Source organism: Callospermophilus lateralis, chromosome 7 (genome assembly GCF_048772815.1).
Source record: "Callospermophilus lateralis isolate mCalLat2 chromosome 7, mCalLat2.hap1, whole genome shotgun sequence".
Taxonomy (NCBI): domain Eukaryota; kingdom Metazoa; phylum Chordata; class Mammalia; order Rodentia; family Sciuridae; genus Callospermophilus; species Callospermophilus lateralis.
The window spans coordinates 19,185,795-19,208,621 of NC_135311.1; the positions used below are offsets into that span (position 1 = coordinate 19,185,795).

Consider the following 22,827-nt stretch of genomic DNA (forward strand, 5'->3'; position numbering starts at 1 on the left):
GTTTCTCAAACTGAGGTTAACACAGATAAGAATACATGGCACTATAAGAGGGCTTGGTTTCATATTCTTACAGATAAAATAAAATGTTGGCTTATTTACCAGTGCTGCTTCCCAGCCCCACTGCCTGTATCTTGGATCATGAGTAAATCGCCATAGGTACCAATAGGTTTCAATTACTTCTGGACGGAGGATATAATACTTTTCAGCCTGTCGGACAGCCACAGCCTCCACTGCACCATCAAACTTGAATGATTCAGGACCTAGCTTTAATGCTGTAACATGACAAAAATAAATAGATAAAGTAAATGAACCAAATAAACCACTGTGTTCTTTGCAAGAGCTTTTTTTCCTCCCACCAAAAGACTGGGATTTGAAGTAATTTTTGTTTTATTTTTATTGTTGCTGTTGTGCAAAATGAGTCACTTTAAAAGATCCAAATTTGATTTTCTTGTAACAGATTTATAAATATTCATTCCTACAACATTTGTTTAACTCTTCTTTCCATGTTCTTCCATGTAAAAATGCAGCAAGCAGACCCCTCACTATATCTCCAAATGCTATTTCCTTGTTTTGACTTTCTAGTATCCAGAATAATAAAATAAAATATAAAATAAAAGTCTAATAAATTTTAATAAATTTTAAAATATAAAATAAATGTCTAATAAATTTTATAATAAATTATAAAATAAATGTCTGTTCTTATAAATCACCCCATCTTAGGTATTCTGTTATAACAACACAAAATGGATTAAGATAGACCTCTTCCTAATCACACCTACGATTCTAAACCTGGGCAGTATAAAGTCATCTTCCATTGAGATGCTGGAGTCATAACACAACTACAACTTTCCACTCCCACCTTTCTTTCTGGTTATTAGGTTGTACTGATGACAAAAGTTAAAAGTTTTAAGAGTTTTACCTCTTTTGAGAAGTTTTACCTCTTTTGAGTAATAATAACATTTTTCTCTTTTTTTTATATATAAAGCATAGCACAAGAACTACTATGGAGACAGAACATAAATAAAATCATACTCTAGCAATGTCCAAATTTCAGCCTTACAAAAGTGGTAATGTATGCTCCAAATAATCACAACTCAAAGGAGGTGAAAGCAGACCTTTCTTATGTACCCCTAAACCCCCTAAAAAATAAAAAAGAAATCAAAACCACTGTAGTAACAGCAGTTAGTTCTTTAAAAACAAAATATGATCCAGAAGAATTAATAACCACATTTTGTTACTGACAAGTCTTGGAGAACTAGAGTAAAACTCAAGCGGGAATTTCTTAACCTGAAGGACATGAAAACTATGGTAGGCTTAGAAAATAGAGTGTTGCAAAAAAAATAGAGTGTTTCAAAAAGCCTTTGAAATTATAAGCAAAACTGTGTGCATATGAAGTTTTAACCGGCTCCTCAAAGGGGTAATAAAAAAATTATCACTATTTTGGGGAAAAAAACCCCACTTTTATCCAGCTTATTGTTAAAATCTGGTATAGGATGAAATATGATTTGGCATTTAATATGTGTTTTTTAAAATGGTGATTAAAGTCTGTATGTTTGTTTTTATACCAGTATCTCACTATTTTGGTTACCACAGCTTTGTAATTTAATTTGACATTAGAAAATATGATGCTTCCAACTTTTTTTTTTCTTTCTCAAGAATGGCAAGGATGTGGGGAAAAAGGTACACCAATAAACTGCTGGTGGAAATGCAAATTGGTGCAACCATTATAGAAAGCATGGTATGGAGATTCCTCAGAAAACTTAGAATGGAACCACCATTTGATCCAGTTATCCTACTCCTTGGTTTATACCCAATGGACTTAAAATCAGTATATTACAGTGATGCAGCCACATTCATGTTTATAGCAGCTCAACTCACAATAGTTAAACTATGGAACCAACCTAGGTGCCCTTCAACAGATGAATGGATAAAGAAAATGGACATAGTTTTCATGTCCTTCAGGTTAACAGATGAATATTACTGAGCATTTGCCAGTAAATAATTGGAGCTGGGGAATCTCATGCTAAGTGAAATAAGCCAATCCCCCAAAAACAAAGGCTGAACGTTTTCTCTAATATGAGGATGTTAATTCACAATAAGGGGGAAAGCTAGGGAAGAATACAGTTACTTTAGATTAGATAGAGGAGAGTGAAGGGAAGGAAGAGGATATGGGTATAGAAACGATAGTAGAACGAATCAGATATTATTTTCCTACATATATAGATAACTATAAGACGGATGTAATTCTACATCATGTACAAACAGAAGAATAAGAAATTATACTTGATCTATATAAGATGTATCAAAATGATTTCTTCTGTCATGTATAACTACATAGAACAAATAAGAAATAAATAATTTTTTAAAAAAAGAATGCTTTGGTTAGCCAGGCACAGTGGTACATGTCTACAATCCCAGCAACTTGGGAAGCTGAGGCAGGAGAATTGCATGCTCGAGATTAGCCTAAACAACTTAGCAAGGCCCTAATAAACTTAGCAGGACCCTGCCTCAATAAATAAATAAGGCTGGGGATGTGGCTTAGTGGTTAAACCTCCTGGGTTTCATCCCTGGTACCAACAAAACAAAACAAATAGATGAACAACCACAACCACCACAACCAAAAGATTGCTTTGGCTATTGAGGGCCTTTTGTGGTACTATAGGAATTTCATAATTGACTTTTCAATTTCTGTGAAAAATGCCACAGGAATTTTGGTAGGGATTGCACAGAAGCTACAGATTGATAGACATTTTAATCATATTAATTCTTTTCCAACCCATGAACACATGATATGTCCATTTTCATCTGCTTCAATTTATGTTTTATAGCTTAAAGCACACAGATCTTTTACTTCTTTGGTTAAATTAATTCAAGTATTTTATTATTTTTGATGCTATCATAAACAGGATTATTTTCTTTATTTCTTTCATAGACTGTTATTAGTATAAAGAAATGTAAAGAAAAAACTGACATATGATTTTGTGTCCTGCTACTTTACTAAATTCATTAATTAATTTCATCAGGTGTTTGTGGGGAGGGAGCATCTTTAAGGTTTTCTACCTGTAAGATCAGGCCATTTGCAAACAGGAAAATTTTTACTTCTTCCTTTCTAACTTAGATGTCTTTTCTTTCTTTTTCTTGTTGTTTGAGCTCACTAGTATTTCCAGTACTAGGTGGGACAGAAGTAGCAGGAAATGCATTCTTGCTTTGTACCAAATCTTAGAGAAAAGTTAGGTATGGGCTTTTCATACTTGGTCTTTAATATATTGGAGAAATTTCTTTCTATGCCATTTTGTTGAGAGATTTAATTATGAAAGGATGCTGAACATTGTAAAATGCCTTTTCTCAATAGAAAGCATAATCAACAGACTAGATCATTTAAAAGAAAGAACGTCAGATAATGAAGACAAAGTATACAATCTGGAAAATAAAGTTGATCACACAGTGAAGAAAGTTAGAAACCATGAACAGAACATCCAAGAATTATGGAACAGCATCAAAAGACCAAATCTAAGAGTTATTGGGATGGAAAAAGGCAAAGAGTTTCAAACCAAAGGAATGCACAATCTCTTCAATGAAATAATATCAGAAAATTTCCCAAGCATGAAGAACGAATTGGAAAACCAAATTCAAGAAGCTTACAGGACACCATATGTACAAAATTACGACAGAGCTACACCAAGGCACATTATAATGAAAATGCCTAGCATACAGAATAAGGATAGAATCTTAAAAGCTGCAAGAGAGAGGAATTGGATCACATATAGAGAGAGACCAACTTATATATCAGCAGATTTTTCAACCCAGACCCTCAAAGCCAGGAAATTGTGGAAGATCACATACCAAGCTTTGAAAGAAAATGGATGCCAACCAAGAATCTTAATCTAGCAAAACTAAGCTTTAGATTTGATGATAAAATAAAAACCCTCATGATAAACAAAAGAAAGAATTTACAACTAGAAAGCCTGCACTACAAAACATCTTCAGCAAAATAATCCAAGAAGAGAAAATAAAAAACAATGATGAAAATCAGTAGAGAGAGGTATTACACTAAAGGAAAATCTAATCAAGAGGAGAAAACATCTCACAATAAATACCGAAAATAAACAAAAATGGCTGGGAATAAAAATCATGTCTCAATAATAACCCTGAATGTTAATGGCCTAAACTCACCAATCAAAAGACATAGACTAGCAGATTTGATAAAATAATAACAATAAAAAAAAGAACCAACAATATGCTGCCTCCAAGAGACTCATCTAATAGAAAAAGATATCCACAGACTGAAGGTGAAGCGTTGGGAAAAATCATATCACTCACATGTACTGCAGAAGCAAGCAGGGGTTTCCATCCTCATATCAAATAAACTAGACTTCAAACTAAAATCAATCAAAAAATATAAAGAAGAACGCTACATACAGCTCAAGGGAACTATACACGAATAAGACTCAACAATCATAAATATATATGCCCCAAACAATGGATCACCTACGTTCATCAAACAAACTCTTCTAAAAAGTTCAAGAGTCAAATAGACCACAACACAATAATTCTGGGTGACTTTAACACACCTCTTTCATCACTAGATAGATCTTCCAAACAAAAGCTGAACAAAGAAACTATAGAATGCAATAATATAATCAATAAATTAGACTTAACTGACATATAAAGAATATTTCATACTTCAACAAAGATCATGCACCACGATCAAGTGGGATTCATCCCATTGATGCAAGGTTGGTTCAACATACAGAAATCAATAAATGTAATTCCTCATATCAATGGACTTAAAGATAAGAATTCATATGATCATCTCAACAGATGCAGAAAAAGCATTTGACAAAATACAGCACCACTTTATGTTCAAAACACTAGAAAAAATTAGAGACAACAGGAACATATCTCAACATCATAAAGGCTATCTGTGCTAAACCCCAGATAGCCAACATCATTCTAAATGGAGAAAAATTGAAGGCATTTCCTCTAAAAACTAGAACAACACAGGGATGCCCTCTTTCACCACTTCTATTTAACATAGTTCTTGAAACACTGGCCAGGGCAAAAGAAAGAAATTAAAGGGATACACATAAGAAAAGAAGAACTCAAAACTGTAACTATTTGCTGATGATATGATTCTATACCTAGAAGACCCTAAAAGTTTCACCAGAAAACTTCTAGTACTAGTAAATGAATTCAGCAAAGTATCAGGATATACAATCAACACCCATAAATCAAAGGCCTTTCTGTATATTAGTGATAAATCCTCAGAATGGAAACGAGGAAAACTACCTGATTTACAATAGCCTCAAAATAAAATAAAATACTTGAGAATCACTTAACGGAAGAGGCGAAAGATCTATATAATGAAAATTACAGAACCCTAAAGAAAGAAGTCAAAGAAGACCATAGAAGACGAAAAGGTCTACCTTGCTCTTGGATAGGCAGAATTAATATTATCAAAATGACCATTCTTCCAAAAGCACTATATAGATTTAATGCAATTCCTATCAAAATCCCAATGACATTCTTCATAGAAATAGAAAAAGCAATCATGAAATTTATCTGCAAAAATAACAGACCCAGAATAGCTAAAGCAATCTTTAGCAGGAAGAGTGAAGCAGGTGGCATCACTATACCAGACCTTAAACTATACTACAGAGCATTAGTAACAAAAACAGCATGGTATTGGCACCAAAACAGATTGTCAGACCAATGGTACAGAATAGAGGCCACAGAGACTAACCCACAAGATTACAATTATCTTATATTAGACAAAGGTGCCAAGAACATGCACTGGAGAAAAGATAGCCTCTTCAACAAATGGTGCTTGGAAAACTGGAGATCCATATGCAACAAAATGAAATTAAACCCCTCTCTCTCACCATGCACAAAACTCAATTCAAAATGGATGAAGGGACTTAGAAATAAAACCAGTCACCCTGCATCTAATAGAATAAAAAGCAGGCCCTAATCTCCATCATGTGAGATTAGGCTCCAATTTCCTTAATAAGACACCTCTAACACAAGAATTAAAATCAAGAATCAATAAATGGGATGGACTCAAACTAAAAAGTTTCTTCTCAGAAAAAGAAACAATCTGTGATGCGAATAGAAAGCCTACATCTTAGGAGCAAATCTTTACCCCTCACACATCAGATAGAACATTAATCTCTAGGGTATATAAAGAACTCAAAAAGCTAAGCACGAGAAAAACAAATAACCCAATCAAAACATGGGCCAAGGACCTGAAGAGACACTTCTCAGAAGATGATATACAATCAATCAACAAATATACGAAAAAATATTCATCATCTCTAGCAATTAGAGAAATGCAAATCAAAACTATTCTGAAAATTTCACCTCACTTCAGTCAGAATGGCAGCTATTATGAAGACAAACAACAATAAGTGTTGGCGAGGATGTGGGGAAAAAAGTATACTTATACACTGCTGGTGGGACTGCAAACTGGTGCAGCCAATATGGAAAACAGTATGGAGACTTCTTGGAAAATTGGGAATGGAACCACCATTTTACCCAGCTATCCCTCTCCTCAGTCTATACCCAAAGAACTTAAAAACAGCATACTACAGGGACACAGCCACATCAATGGTTATAGCAGCACAATTCGAAATAGCTAAACTCTGGAACCAACCTAGATACCTTTCAATAGATGAATGGATTAAAAAAAATGTGGTATATATACTCAATGGAATATTACTCAGCAATAGAAGAATAAAATCATGGCATCTATAGGTAAATAGATGGAGTTAAAGAAGATAATGCTAAGTGAAATCAGCCAATCCTATAAAACCAAATGCTTTCTTTGATATAGGGAGGCTGATTCATAGTGGGATAGGAAGAGGGAGCATGGGAGGAATAGATGAATTCTAGATAGGTCAGAGGGGTGGGAGGGGAAAGGAGGGAGCATGGGGTTATAAATGATGGTGGAATATGATGATCATTATTATCCAAAATACATGTATGAAGACATGAATTGGTATGAATATCTTTTGTATACAACCAGAGATATGAAAATTGTTCTGTATATGTATAATAAGAATTGTAATACCTTCTGCTGTCATATATAAATTAAAAAAAATTAAAAAATAAAAAGACTATTGATACTAGAGATAATCAGATTTTTAAAAGTGAATATTAAGGCTAAATTTAAATTAGATAACAAAATAAAGCCAATACCTAACTTCAGATAATAAATTCTATAATTATGGTGATAAAACCACCTGAACTGCAAAAAAAAAAAAAAAAAAAATGGTCACATGTATTTTAAGCTTCCCACTGAAAATTACTATTTGCTTATTGCTAACTTCACAAAAATCAGCATATTATAAAGATAACAGATTTGTCCTACAAAAATTGATAAGCCTATATTATATACATATCCCATCCATTATTTTGGCCAAATTATGGGTTGCACAATTCTGAGGGTATTATTTCTTTTGTACTATTTTTAAAGATAACATTCTATCATAACATTCTATCTTGTGCTTAATTGCTATTCTTCATCTTAAATCTCTCCTCACTTTTTTTTTTTTTTCCTTTTTTTTTGGGTGGGGAACCGGAACCAGGAATTGAACCCAGGAATGCTTAACCACTGAGCCACATTCCCAGCCCTTTTTAAAAAAAAATTTTTTTTATTTGGAGACAAGGCTTCGCTTGCTCAGGGCCTCAACAAGTTATTCAGGCTGGCTTTCAATCTCCCCACTTTTTGGGACAAGATCTTGCATGTTGCTTGAACTCTCGATCTTCCTACTTTAGCCTCCCGAATGGGGTTATAGGCATAGGCCACTACACCCAAATCTTAAATTCCCCTTTTACATTTGATATTTTGTTTCTAAAAGGAAAATAACCAAACAAGTACCAACAGAGTAAAAACAAAAAATAATTTAGTGCTTGGATGAAAATTCAAAACTTCAAGATACAAAACTTTAAGTATTTATATACTGTAGGCAAATAAGAGATTTGCAAAACTAAAAATCAGAGCAAAATAGCAAGCATGAAAATCCGTATAAAGCCAAAAAATATATATATATAGGGAAGTTTAAGAGGGCAAAAATTATTTTATAAAGTCATGGAAAAAAGCAATTCATACACATCTTCCAAGTTGGGGAGAATCTAGAGATTTGGAAAAAATAAGCACAATTGAGTGAATAACAAAAAATTCAACACTAATAATATATATAAGGAATATTCTAGGACATGTAATCTGTCTACAGTCAGATGAGCAAAGAGTAAGGAAAGAAACTATTTTCCTGAATTATTCTTTCTTATTATAAAGAACAGTTATAGAAACTCTTCAAATATGTCTAATATTCCATGTGATATGGATCTAAATAGATTAAAAAATTTCAACTGTGACAGCATAAAATCTAGAGAAGATAGTTTACTAAACTTCTATATGAACTAAATTAAATCTAATAGCTGATATTTTACTGATGTTCAGGAGTTTTTTTAAAAATCCAGAAACCTAGAAAAAGAAAGTACTATAGTTTAGAAGTCTAATATTAGGTTTGGAACCAGTCCTGCATTATGCCTCAGAATAAACTGAAATGATATATTATATTAATAACTAACCTAGTATGCCATGTAGATAATGTTTGAAACCACCAAGTTTCATGCTAAGTGTCATAAACAGATTCAGTAATGTTTCCACAAACTCAGTAACTATTAAAATAGGCCATGTTCACTAAATGGTGAAATGAATTAAGATTACTAAATCGGAATTAATATTAATTCTAATTCCAACAACAGATGAAAGTGACATCCCAAGGCAATAATTACAGTATGGGGAATTTAGCTGAAATAATGAAGGAGAAGTAGATGGGTATTTTTAAACGTGGTAGCCGAAAATTATAGCAGAGCTGCAAGAAAATATAGCAGAGGATATAATAACCTGCTGGGAAGTTAGCAAAATTATACTTAGTAGAATTACACCTTTTAATTAAAGGATCTAAATTACGATTAAAGACAAGTAAAAACATTGAAAGACCTGAAAATACAGGACACAAATTAAATAGTAATCTTTTCTGGTTATAGCATGACAAAGAGGGTCACAGGTTCAACTTGCAATGTGAAAATGACAATCAGAAGAAGAATCAGCAATGTTGTTATAAAATGTAAATGTTAGAATTATAAGGGAATCCTTTTGTACCTCTGGTACTTTATGAATTTCTCTAGGGTAGGGGATATATCTTGTTCACACTTGAACTTATAAGCATTCAGATAAGGTTCTTCATGTAATGGGTGTTCCTTAATTAATTAGAACAATTCTGCTCTCATATTTTTGGTAGGTTTGCTATATTAAATTCTATTTTAGACCTATTTTTTTTAATTTATGGTCAAAATCCGTGCAACCATAAGCCTAATTATCATGGGTCCTAATATACACACTGAATATCCATTCTGGTCCTCAATGTTTTACCAGCTTTAGTATATATATCCTAAAATTTAAGTAAACAATTGTAAATATGTAATTTAAGTATAAAATTTAAGTATATAATGATACTCCATATCATCAACATGACTTAATTTAGCTTTTATTTGTAACAAATCACTTATTTTGTATCATATACCAATTTGAAACTACCCAAAACTAATATTGCTTCAATGTCCTTCTGAGTTTTATATACATACATACATATATATACATATATATATATTTTTAAAGAAATGGAACCACTTATTAGTTAATGAGAGAACCGAAAGATCAATTTCACCATAATTTTAACTTCTTACTATATAAAAATAACCTGACAGATTTATGAACTAGGATAAATTTTAAGCCAATAATCATATTTGTGTCATGGTACCTAATGACAAATTAATCTTAAAGCAGAAATTCAGTTATTTTATAAAAGCAACAATTCCACTTCTGAAATCAAAGAGAAATTACGTGTTTTTAGGCTTTCAGCCCATTACTTATTTTTTTTATAGAAATATACATTTTTAAAGCTAAAGAAAACTGTGGGGTTCAAGTCCAGTATTTCTCAACCCTTTTTCATTACTGGACTCTCAATGAGCCATTTTAGGCTTAAAAACATTGCTTTCTCCTTCCATGGAAATTTGATAGCAAATATATACTCAATGTCTATTTATGACTATGCATAATCTATTCTACAAAACAGGAAAAAAAAATTTTTTCACCTCCCCAAAAGCCAATTTTTGTCACCATTAAGACCATTGTTTCACATTCCAAGTAAAGAAACTGAAGTTCAGAAAATATTACACATTTTCCCAAAGGAATGTCTTTTTAGTTAAAGGCACAAAACTCCAAAAAATGATTGGCAAATTATGTAAAAGACAAGCTACCTAATACCAATTACACATCCAAGATAACTACTATTCTCCTTTGGTTATTCCTATCTTCACAAGTATATAGGTAAGACAGAATAACCTTGAAATCAGTCATTTCTTATGTTCTTTTGAGTAACTGGTTTTATTGACTCTGAAATGAATGGCTAAAATAGATTCTTATATTAAAATGAATAATGCTGTTCCTTACACCTCCACACACTCTCTTGTCTTTAAAACAATTAGTTCAAAATCTTGAATTCTGAATTTTATAAAATGATGCACAAACACATTTCTGAAATTAAAATTAAAGTTCTTAATAGAATGATTTACTATGTTATTTGTAAACTATTTTGAAATGAAAAGTACCTATATATTTTCTAATTTCAAAATATACTTTTTAACTTAGATGTTATTTTAGACCAAGTAATTAATTTTATTAATATTCTTACCAGTTCTGTCATAAGACTCATGACATGTACGTGCAATTTCTGCCCCTAACTCTAAATAATGACCAGCTTTATCCTTTCTGGAACCATCTGCTCCTAGTGCAAACATTCCCCCAGCAAAGCAAGCCAAATGTCCCATCTTCTTTTCCAAGTGTCCATTCTTCCATTCTCCAATAAAGATAAGACCACCCCGGGACTTCTTAATAAGGTGTTTTTCTATAGCCTGTAAAAAAGAAAAGATATTCAAAATTTTAAAAGCAATCTATTAGCTCAAATATATATTTCTGGCTATCATAAAATGATTGCTATATAATAATCTATAAAGCAGTAGTTTTCCCACACTGAAAGACATAATTTATAATAAGTTTTGGAAGGAGAAACCAAATTGAACACAACTTGTAACAAATATTCTATAATCACTTCTATAAGACAGAATGGGAATCCTAATTAGAATGATATACTTCATGTATGTATAATATGTAGAATACCCTACTGTTATGTATAACTAAAAAGAATTAAAAACAAACAAACAAAAAGAGTGGGAGAGGAGAGAGTTGGCTGAAAGAGTTCCTTTATATATAATATTAACCATTACGCCTTTGCCTTTGGGGCTAAATGAAATTAATAATAATCAGTCAACTGATTGTAATGAGAAGCTATACCAAAAAGGTTGTATCATTTCTATTTCATATAACAAAATCTGAACAGGAAGAATATCCAAGTTAATAAAAAAATGATTTTAATAATTTGTTAAAATGGTTCTTCATTTTCCATGCAACCATGTCACTTGGAAAAATACTTTAAAAAAGCACCATTAGGTAAGCCACCTAACACATTACAAGGCTTTCAAAACTAGTTGAAAGTTAAATATTTATCCCTTAGTTCTTTAGTCCTTTACTCTCAAACTTAGGCATCTGTCTGGGATATTGTGTCATGGATGAGAGGACACATAATAAAGAGTCCATCCTTATGGAATATCAGTTTTTCTAAAAAAGACATGGGGATAGTGAGGGAAATATTTTACACCAAACTGAAATATAACAAAGCATTAGAGTATAAAAATCATATTTCATTTTAAAGTGAAGTTTTTAAGCACTTTTTTCCTTTGGACTATGATCTCAAACTTTGCAAGGAAGGCTACGGATTAATTTTTTGTTGTTGTTTAGAGGCATTTCTATGGAAAAGTATAAGAAATTGCATTAATTCAGTTCTATTTGGTAGAAATAATTGTATATGATTAATGACTCCACTTTCTGATGAAACAAAGGAATATTTCTTTGAAGAATTCTCATTTTAATTGTGTACTGTTCTGTGACAATCTGAATAACAAATTAACTTGGTAAAAATGTATTCTGTATTCTTGGCAATAATATATAAGTTTTATAGAATTGCAGGGGAGGGCTATGACTTTTTCATCATCTTATACTCCAGAAGGTCTATAATGTACTCTGCACTCACTAAAAGTTTAGTAAGTAAATAATTTAATAAATGAATGGTGCTCTTAATAGTTGTATTTGACCTGTTAGGGGAGTGAGACAGAGCTGACAACCAAAATGCTAAAGAACTAAGAGTAGATTATAAGCTTTGTTGTTATTTTCTTTTGACCATAATACTCTGAAGCACACATAAAAAAGATTAATCTTTTAAATGAAGGGGCAATGTTTTTCATCCTCGTGGACGTCATGATACTAGCAGGTTTTCTGCATTAAAGTTACTCCACCAACGCCTAAATAATAATCCACGTTTTGGTTTGTACATTTTTACATAGTGTTTTTTGACAATTTGTCATTTCTGTTGACTACAATATAAATTTTATCATGTTATAATTAAAAGATATCCAAACATAACTTCATGAATTTACTAGGACTACAGAAATAGGTTAGGTTAGTATAAGCTTTCACCAGTAATTTACTTTTGGATTTGTAAAATTGTTTGTATGGCCTTCTTCTAAAAATATGACAAATACCTAAGAATGCAACTTTAATAAAAATACCATACTGCTGAATGGCAGTTAGTAACATTATTGCTCTTCAATTAAAATGTGTTAAATTGTCACTAATATTGGCATTATGTCATGTTCCAAAGGACTTTCGAAAAATCACATTTTGTTCACCTTTAAAAATTAATGACAAAACATAAATTTGATCAAAGTATAAAACCTGTGATTAAGAAAACTAAGATACAGGAACCAAGGATATGGGAATTTGTAAGGGTAGAGGAGGTTAAGATATAGATGGAAAGAATTTAAATAGAATAGCTCAGAAAGACAAATTTTAGAAATGATTTATTTCAAATTTGAATAGATTTAAAAATAAGTGCCATACCTATCTCTTCCATGCATTTAATGTTTTTTTATTTTACAACTTATATATACTCTGTCTCCTTACAGAATGAACAGTTATTAAAGATAAACTGACACTGCAGAAATTACAAACTTGAGATCATGGCTCAAAAAAAAAAAAGTTGACCAATTTTTATTAAGCAATTACTCAGTAGGAGTCCATTCCAGACTTAAGAACTAATAAAAATAGGACATAGAAAACAAATACAGATACATTTATACAACACCTAATGTAGATGGAAATAATTTTAAATTATAAGATTAACTTTCAAATGATTATTACTTCTTTCAAAGTATATACAATTAAAAAGGTAATTACAAATATAAAATAATTTTGTGGTCATTTAGGCAAGAATTAAAAAAAAAAAGAAGAAAATGGTTTTAGATTATTACAAGAAACAGCCAATTATGAAGAAAAGATGATATTACATGGTAAATGACACGTCATATTTTAAAAATAAAAATATTAAATTCAGTCATACATTCATCAAATACTGGACATTTTTCATGTTTTAGGTAGTATGCTTCATGCTAAGATAATGACAAACAAATTAGTCTCTGCCCTCAAAGGAACCCAAAGTTTAGTGGAAATGAAAAAGGGCTATTTCTAGTACTATGATCCTACGAATAGTCTTAAATAATTCTTCCTAGTTAATGATTATTCTTGAATCATAAAAATATCTAGGTTTTTTTAATCGTGCCAACGAAGAGCGAAACTCTCCAACTTTTCAAAAATTTAAGACTTCATAAAAGTTTTTAGAAGTAACATATAAATATTTAAATTCTTGATTACACCTTAATTTAGCTCACTTTTTTTAGTTAATCCTTTCACAACTATTAATTGAATGACTTTAATGGGTAAAACACTGTGTTACACACATTAAGGTCAACTCTGGTGTATTTCAAACAGCAAATGAAGGGTATTAGGTCCTTAAAAATAAGGATATAAAATGAGTAATAAGAGCCTTGCTTTAAGTTAAAAAACTACAATGCTGAAAACTGATCACTGACTATCTCAAAATGGTGTGATTATACAAAATACACAAAAAGTAATTAAAATCATTAGAAAGATGTGGATTTATAATAGATCTGAAAGCCAGGAACTTATTAAATGGTTAACACATTTTTTGTTTCACAATTTTTGCCTGGAAATTTCCCATACAAATGCTTCCTAGAATGACTTGTTCTAAATTTCAACACTAGATCACAACACTGAAGTATGAAATTATACAATTATGAAACAAGTGACGAAGAGAACGAGCTCTGCAACCAGACCGTTCAGTTCCAGGCTCCGTAACTTACCAGTATGTGACCTTCAACATTAACCTCATGGTGCCTTAAGGTCCTCATATACAAAGTGAGGGCTAGAACAGTGCTTGGCACATGGAAAGTACTTATATAAGTGTGATATTATAATTATTTACTCACAAGGATCTCAGCATATAGGTTTAAACAGTCATTTAAAGAAGAAATGTTTAAGCTGGGTGCAGTGGCGCACACCTGTAATCCCAGTGGTTTGGGAGGCTGAGGCAGGAGGACCTGGAGCTCAAAGCCAGCCTCCACAAAAGGGAAGCTCTAAGCAACTCAATGAGACCCTGTCTCACAGTGCTGGGGATGTAGCTCAGTGGCCAGGTGCCCTTGAGTTTACTCCACCCACCCCCCAAGAAGAAATGTTTATGGAAATAAATGTGAAGTCATAAGTTTTTCCAGTCTTATAGATGTTAACTAAACTAAAATAAATTCTCCTAAAATATCTATACTAAACTTCAACAATTTCTCTAAAATGTTACAGATAAAAGAAGACTTGGTATAAGGATTTGCTATTAAAACACTAAGAAGCTCTATAGTAAATGCACATAATAAAATGTTTACATATTTATTTCCTGAATGCATAACAAAATAGTTATTCCTGAAAGCATATAATAAAATATTATTTTTTGAGTCATTATCAAATAATTATACATTCAATATATTAAGCAGGAAAATGTTCTGAAAATAATCACCTCAATAGCATCATCATACATCTTCCTTGCTTCATGATCTGTTTTATCTGACATCAACCAAGCTTTCAGTAAGTATTCATAGAAACTGTCACCCAGACCACCAACTGATGTATGATCTGTAAAAAAAAAAAAAAAAAAAAAAAAAAAAAGAAAGAAAGAAAAAAGAAGGATACAGATGAAGTAAAGAGAAAAATGGAAGGCAAAGTACTATTTTGCAATCATAATGACTGTTTTACAGATCAATTTAAACATTATATTTCCAACAAACTTCAAATTTTGTCCAGTAAGAATATAGTATAAGGGGCTGGGATTGTGGCTTAGCGGTAGAGCGCTGGTCTAGCACATGTGAGGCCCTGGGTTCGATCCTGAACACCACATATAATAAATAAATAAAATAAAGGTATTGTGCCCAACTACTTAAAAAAAAGAATATAGCATAGTAACTCTTCTCTATACATGTATCCAGGTTTCTAGAAAATCATTTCCTCTGGATCTGATATTTTACATATTTAGGAGCCTTTGTCTTGAATTACTTTTATACCTTGTCATACATCCAAACTTTCACATAATTTCAAATAATTACCTTATGTATATTAATAGCTTTAAATATAAAGCTACATTAAATATGAGAGATATACTTAAATTTGATGTTAACCCAAAAGAGGTCACTCTTTTTAATATTTTTTTATATGATGATTAATGGTGACTCCTGGGCCAGACAGTAAATTAAAATATGTCAATTTTTTAAAAACTCAAAAGTTCCTTTATAATACAATTCTGCAAAATTAGCTGTGAAATTGCCATCCTTAATTACTGTCTATACAACTATTAATATACTTTATTGGCCATCTATTCTTTTAATCCTATCTAATTTAGTACAATAGTTCCTGAGGCAACCACACTCTTTCATCCCTGATTTTCACCAAACTCTGTCCTACATTCTTAAACTTTGTCTCAAAACTCAACACCCTCCTTGCATTTTCATGCAAGAAAAATATCACATTTTTTATAACCCTTCAATTTGCTCATATTCACTTGTTTTTTAAATTATAAGTAAAGGATAGACCATTTAGTGGTTTATGAGAAAAAATGACTCCCATTTGGGGAAAAATGTATGTTAATATGTATCTTTGGTTTACAAATTAAATTTGTGGTTGATTAATAATTTCAGAGTAAAACTACAAGTGAACCAGATGAAAATATAAGAATACATGTGGTCTTCCTAAGTAAATGATTTAAGCACATGTAAAATGAGAAAGCCCATAAAGGACAAGCTTATATCTTCATATGATACAAGCAAAATACAAGTCAGTCCAGAAGATTAAAGAATTAAATGGAAGAAAATATGTGCAATGTATGTAACAGGAAAAAGGTAATTCCCCTAAACAAAGACCTCTGACAAAAAATGAGGCAAACTGAAACAGGATACACACAATAAACAAAAATAATACATACAAGAAATCACATACCCTATACTCCCAGCAACTCAGGAAGCTGAGGGAGGGAGATCACCTCAGAGACCAGCCTCAGAAATTTAGCAAAACTCGGTCTCAAAAAATAAATAAATAAATAAAAAGGACAAGGGATGTAGATCAGTGGTAAAGTATACTGGGTTCAATTCCCAGTACCAAAAAAGAATGGGGGGCGGAGGGAAAGAATAATAAAAAAAAAAAAAAAAAAAAGCATTTTATAAAAATGGGATTCCACTGTTGTCAGAACCACAAACATTTTCAAAGATTAATAAAACTCAATGTTGATAAGAACTATGGTTCACAGCTGTTGGGACTGAAGGGCAATTTTGTGGAGCTATCAAAATGTAACCCAGAGGGTTGGGATTGTAGCTCAGTAGTAGAGCTCTTGCCTAGCACATGAGGCAGTGGGTTCGATCCTCAGCACCACATAAAAATAAACAAATAAAATGTAATCTAGAAATTCTAGTTCTGGAATTATCCTTTAACAATATTCACAGAAAAATATAAATACAGATGTGAAAAATAAAACAGTTAATCACAGAATTACTTCCATTAGTTAAAAACTAAACCTAAAGTTGCTAAATAAATTGCAATATGAACATACTATAGAGACCTATACAATCATTAAAAAGAATCAGGCTCATCTGTATTCTAACTCTGTATGATATCCATATGCTACTGAGTGGTGGGGAGGGAGCAGAATAATACAGTTTGACAACACTAAATATTTGATTTATATGCTTAAAGAACATTAGCATACATATAGAAAGGATCTGAAAAAACAGCTATAAAAATAATTATTTTTAAAGAAGGAATCCTTAAATTTTAACTTTATATACTTAATTATATTAACTGAATACATGTAACTATATATAACTAAAAACCATATCTTGTAGAAAATAATAAATGGGTAAATTACCTTCAGCAATACATCTGCTAATAACCCAGTAATTCACATATACCTTAAAAAGCTTGCAGCTCAAATGCTTCTTATTTTTTTTTGTGAAATCTTAAGTGTGCATGCTAATGAATTTTCATATGTTTACACCAGTAAAACCACTACCAAGTAAAAACATAGAAAATTTCCAGTTTCCTCCTTCACATGGCCTTCAGTCAATGACTCAATCCCAAAAGATAGTCATTTTTCTGATCTCTAGCACCAGAGATTTATTTTATAAGGTTCTGATCTTCATAAAGTGGTTGTTTACTTTTCACTAAGATTTGTTAACTTAATGCTGTTCTACTTTGTTTTTACCTAAGGTAGGCTTCTGAGTCTCTAATTCAAAGTGATTTGGTATATTGGAAGACACCTGGAGAAGACAGGGATACAATATGATCCCTTTCTTTAAATCTTGTACCATATCAGAAATCAACAACTAAATTTCTAATAGCTTTAAATACCCAACACATTTACAGTTAATAATTTTATAATTATGGCTATATATGATAATGGGTTTACAAGTTAAGTTATATTTAAGATACTAAATTCTAAGATACAAAACATTTTATAATAATAAAAATCATAAAAGTTAACGCAAACTGGGAAGCAGTGAAACCTTAAAAAGGTAGGGCCTGGGGAGGTGTTAAGTCAATGGTTGGCATAATCTTGAAGGGCACTGTGGGACCCTGATCTCTTCCCTCTTTTTTTTGCTCACATGAAGTAAACATGTGCTCTCACCACGATGTTCTGGGCCACACAGGCCCAAAGCAATGAGTCCAATGAGTCATGAACTAAGATCTACAAAACTGATACAAAATAAACCTTTCCTCTTTATAAGCTAATTCTCTTAGGTATTTTATTATAGTAACAGAAAGCTGAGTGTCCTAAGAGAAAAAGTAAATCTTTAAAGCAAAACTAGTAAAATTACATTAAAAAATTGACAAAATAATCTTAATATACCTATTTTTAACTGAAAAATCAATCAGAAAAAAGTAGAAAATGAATCTGAAAAGTCTTATTTAACAGGCTAAGAAGTCTGAATTGCCTTAAAGACAAGTAGATTCTCTGCTAAACTATAACCTACTTGTGTCTTCATATACCCCATAGCACCTAGGTCAAACTGTCAGGTTTCTAACACAGGTTCTACCAGATAGAATGCGGGCAAGACAAGAAATCAAGAAGAGAAAATTTTAAAATAATACTAAACTCAATTCTGTATCTATGGAGTCTTGGGTACCTGTAATATACTCAGGCACAAATATCCTGTACAACATGTGGCGATACAAGTTTAAAGCCCAAAGAAGAGCAATAATGAAATACTGGATTAAACCAGGGCCGGGGGTGGGGGGTCCTATAAAAGGCCAGCTAACATATAGCCTCTGTTGCATACACCTGTTTTGTGTTGTTGCTGTTGTTGTTGTTGATGATGATGCGTGCTGCCGATATGTGCTTAAATAATCCTTTAAAAATGTAAAATACAAAACAGGTCACAGGCCTGCCTCAGTTTGCTCAATTTGGATCTCATCAATATTATAGGACATAGTTCATAATAGAAGAAGAAAGTGATAAGGCTTGAGAAGCAAAATGGAAAGGGTAAGAAGTAGGTATTCCTAGGAATATAAATATTTAAAAAGCTGCATGAAGAAGAATATGAAATAAATTCCCAGTCCTTGAAAGTAAACTGGACTTGTGATATGGTTTGGATCTGGAATGTCCCTCAATAGCTCATGTGTTGAAGTCATGGTCTCCAATGCAGCAAGGTTCAGACATATAGATTTTAAGCAATGATTGGACCATGAGGGCTCTGACCTAGGTGTATGGACTACTGGGAGGTAGGACCTAGTTAGAGGAAGTAGGGTACTGTGGGCATTCCTTGGAAGAGTTTATCTTTTCCCCAAACCTCTTCTTTTTCTGCTTCTGTCTCACACTATGCTTCCTAACTGTCATAAGCAGAGAAGCTTTCCTCCACCATGCACTTCCACGAGGACATTCTGCCTCACCATAGACCCAGAAAAATGGAGTCAGCCAACCACGGACTGAGACCACTGAAATCTTAACCAAAATAAATCTTTCTTCTGTTAAGTTTTGTTATTGCCAATTATTTGGTCACAGCAATAAAAGAAGATTAACAAACAACCCTGTATCTTGCTTTCTTTAAATGAATGTAGTAAAATCTAACAGTGTGCCAGTTTCCAGCTTAACCCTCAAGATGCCTTGCATGTTCCAACTTCTTTTTGGGGATTCTGCTACTGCTAAGTAAAGAAGTAAGCTGTGATACATTCCCATAGATGATGAAGATCACATGAAGCACAGCTGAATCTTCCCAAATGGGGCCATGCTAGTTTGTGTTATGTAGCAATAGCTAACTAATATATTGTCTTTTTTTGACTAGTTTACAGGACAGTCAACAGAACACAGAAGAAATTACTTTTAAAGGGGTTGTGGGAAGCAGAACCCAAAAGGCAATAATGCATTGAGAAGTGAACAGAAATAGGAAAAAACATGAACTATATCAATAAATATTAAACTAATACTGCAAAAGACTTTATCATAAGAAGAAGAGATGTAGAATATTCATCAGAAGTGGGCAATAGCATCTAAAAAGACAGCAAGTGAGAAAATAATCATAAAATTTAATATGTAGCATAATAAGAACACCAAAAAAGATGAGCTCCAGAACATAGTTCAAAGGACAAACACTAGTCCGTACATTGGATGCTGCATTTTCTGAGATCAGAAAAAACAGAGGTGAAACGAAGTAAATAAATTAATTTATAAAGAGATTTCCCAAGTTAGATTCATTTCCTTTTTTCCCTTTCCTCTTCTTTCTCTACATCCTCCTTTTATCTTTCTCTTTATTTTGGGGGGTGCTGGAGATTCAACTCACAGCCTTAAGCATGTTAGGTAAGCTGTGTACCATGAAGCTATATCCCCAGCCTCATCTTTCACTTTAAGATGCAAGGTCATCTCAGTGGGAGCGAGAGAAAGAGGTATGAAGATGAACAACAAAAAAACTACCAGAAAAGTTGTTCTCAGAACCTAAAGGAGAAAACAATCACCTAGTAGAAAAGAATGAGATATTCAAGAAGCAGTAGCAAACAGAATCTCTTTGAACCACAAGTTCATAATGAAATATCCAGCACCCAGGAAGATAAAATTTACAGTGTGTGACATCTACCAGAAAAAACAACCCACAGTAAGATTAAGATTTCAGTCAAAACTAATCCAGAACTGACACAGATGGTTCAATTAACAGAGAGGAACATTAAAACAGTTATAACTACGTGACATGTGCTCAAAAAGTTAAGTAACAAGGAAGATACAAAAAGATTCAAACTGAACTTCTAAAGATAAAAACTACAATGTCAGAGGTTTTTTTAAAAAGTCTCAGCAATTCTTTTTTTTTTTTTTTTTTTTAATGTATTTGTTGTTGGATCTTTATTTTATTTGTTTGGGGTGCTGAGAGTCGAACCCAGTGCTTCACACATGCTAGGCAAGAGCTCTACCACTGAGCCACAACCCCAGCCCTGTCAAGAGGTTTTTTATTTGTTTGTTTGTTTTTAATATAATGGCTGGTACTAAAGGTAGATTAGACAATGCATTAGAAAAGATGAGTGAACTTGAAAGCTTATGATTAAAACTATTAAAAAAACAAACAGAAAAAAAGCAGGGTTGGGTTTTAGGTCAGTGGTAGAGTGCTTGCTTATTATCTGCAAGGCCCTGGGTTCAATCCCTAGTACCATAAAAAAAGTTAAAAAAGAGAGAAGGAATCAGTAAGCTATGCAGAATCTCTGAAGGAAAAATAAAATTTATTTGAAGAAATATTGGCCAAAGACTTTCCAAATTTGATGACAGTTATAAACTCACATGAAAACGAAAACATAAAATACTAAAATTTGTGGGATGCTACTAAAGTAGTACTTAGGGGGAAATTAATATATGAAACTATTAGGTACGAGAAAAGTTCTTATCAAGAACCTGATTCACCAGGTGTAGCGACACATGCCTGTAAATCCCAGTGACTCAGGAGGCTGAGAGGAAGAGATATTACGTTTGAGACCAGCCGAGGTAATCTAGCAAGGCCCTAATTTAGCAAGATCTCTTAGTGAGACCCTGTCTCCAAATAAAAAAATAATAAATAAATAAAATGGCTGGGAAGGATTTAGCTTTAACCTGAAAAAACTAAAAAGGGAAGAGCAAATTAAGTCCAAAGCAACATAAAAAGAAAGCAAATAATAAAGGTTATGGCAAAAATCAAAGAAAAATTCTGTAGATACTAATAAGGAAATAAATTATAAACAACTTCATATCAATAAATTAGGAAAATTGGACAAAATGAAAAAATTCTATGAAAGACAGAAATTACCAAAACTCACTCAAGAAAGAGATAAACTGAACAATACTTTCTCTGCCAAAGAAGTTAAAAACTCTCCCAAAAGAGAACTCCAGGTCACGCGGTTATACTGGTAAATTATACTAAACACTAAAGAAGAAACAGTATTGGTTCTGCACAAACTCTCACCAAAAATCTGAGGGTGAAAGCATGCTTCACAACTAATTCTATGAGGTCATTATAATGACCTTATCAAAATAAGGCAAATACAAAAAAAAAAAAAATTCTACAGCATAATATCTCTCATTTAACAAAATCAAATCCCACAAAATATTAAAAAGATAACAGAATTAGTTAAGTGTGCTTTATACTAGGAATGCAATACAGATTAAATATTCAAAATTAATTAATTCACTGTATTATCTGTTACAGTTTGGATATCAGGCACCCATACAAAGGTCCTCTGTTAATGTAGGAATATTCAAAGTGAAATTGTTACAGGGGTCTTTTTTATGAAACAGAAGTCCACTTTATGTTTTGAATGTAAATCTTGATACTCGACCACTGGCAGCTTATTTTAAAATTGACTTTTATTTTTTTCCTTTCCCCTTTCCCTCTTTCTGTCCCTAACTGCAAGGAAAACAAGATTAACATTCTTCATGTCTTAAATCTAAGTTATCTGTCCTTCTATTTACTGCCTACCTGAACAACAAAAAAAAAATTCTGGACCTGCCAATGGGGAACAGCTTTTCTTAAGGATAAATTTGAACATTGATTATTTCTACCGATAATATCTGGAAAACAGCCCTGATATACCCCCCTTAAAAACCCTCTGTTCCCTCTAGTAACTTAACTGGCAGCCTGTGATGTGAATCTGTTGCCTTTCTCTTCTGCTAGCAAAGCAATACAACTTTTCCTCTTCCTCGACATGGCTATTTTAAGGCAGCACAGCATTTAGGCAGTGACACGGATATTGTTATT

At 32.3% G+C, this 22,827-nt stretch overlaps 1 protein-coding gene across 1 annotated transcript in view; it reads right to left on the minus strand.

Annotated features, from left to right (window-relative positions):
- Man1a2 (mannosidase alpha class 1A member 2) overlaps positions 1-22,827 on the minus strand; it is a 137,520-nt gene that overhangs the window by 19,179 nt on the left and 95,514 nt on the right. Inside the window, exons 9-11 of the mRNA XM_076862825.1 lie at positions 15,102-15,217; positions 10,761-10,980; positions 100-272 (exon numbers count right to left, since the gene is read on the minus strand). Coding sequence (XP_076718940.1) covers positions 100-272; positions 10,761-10,980; positions 15,102-15,217 — 509 coding nt within the window. The remainder of the gene's footprint in view (positions 1-99; positions 273-10,760; positions 10,981-15,101; positions 15,218-22,827) is intronic.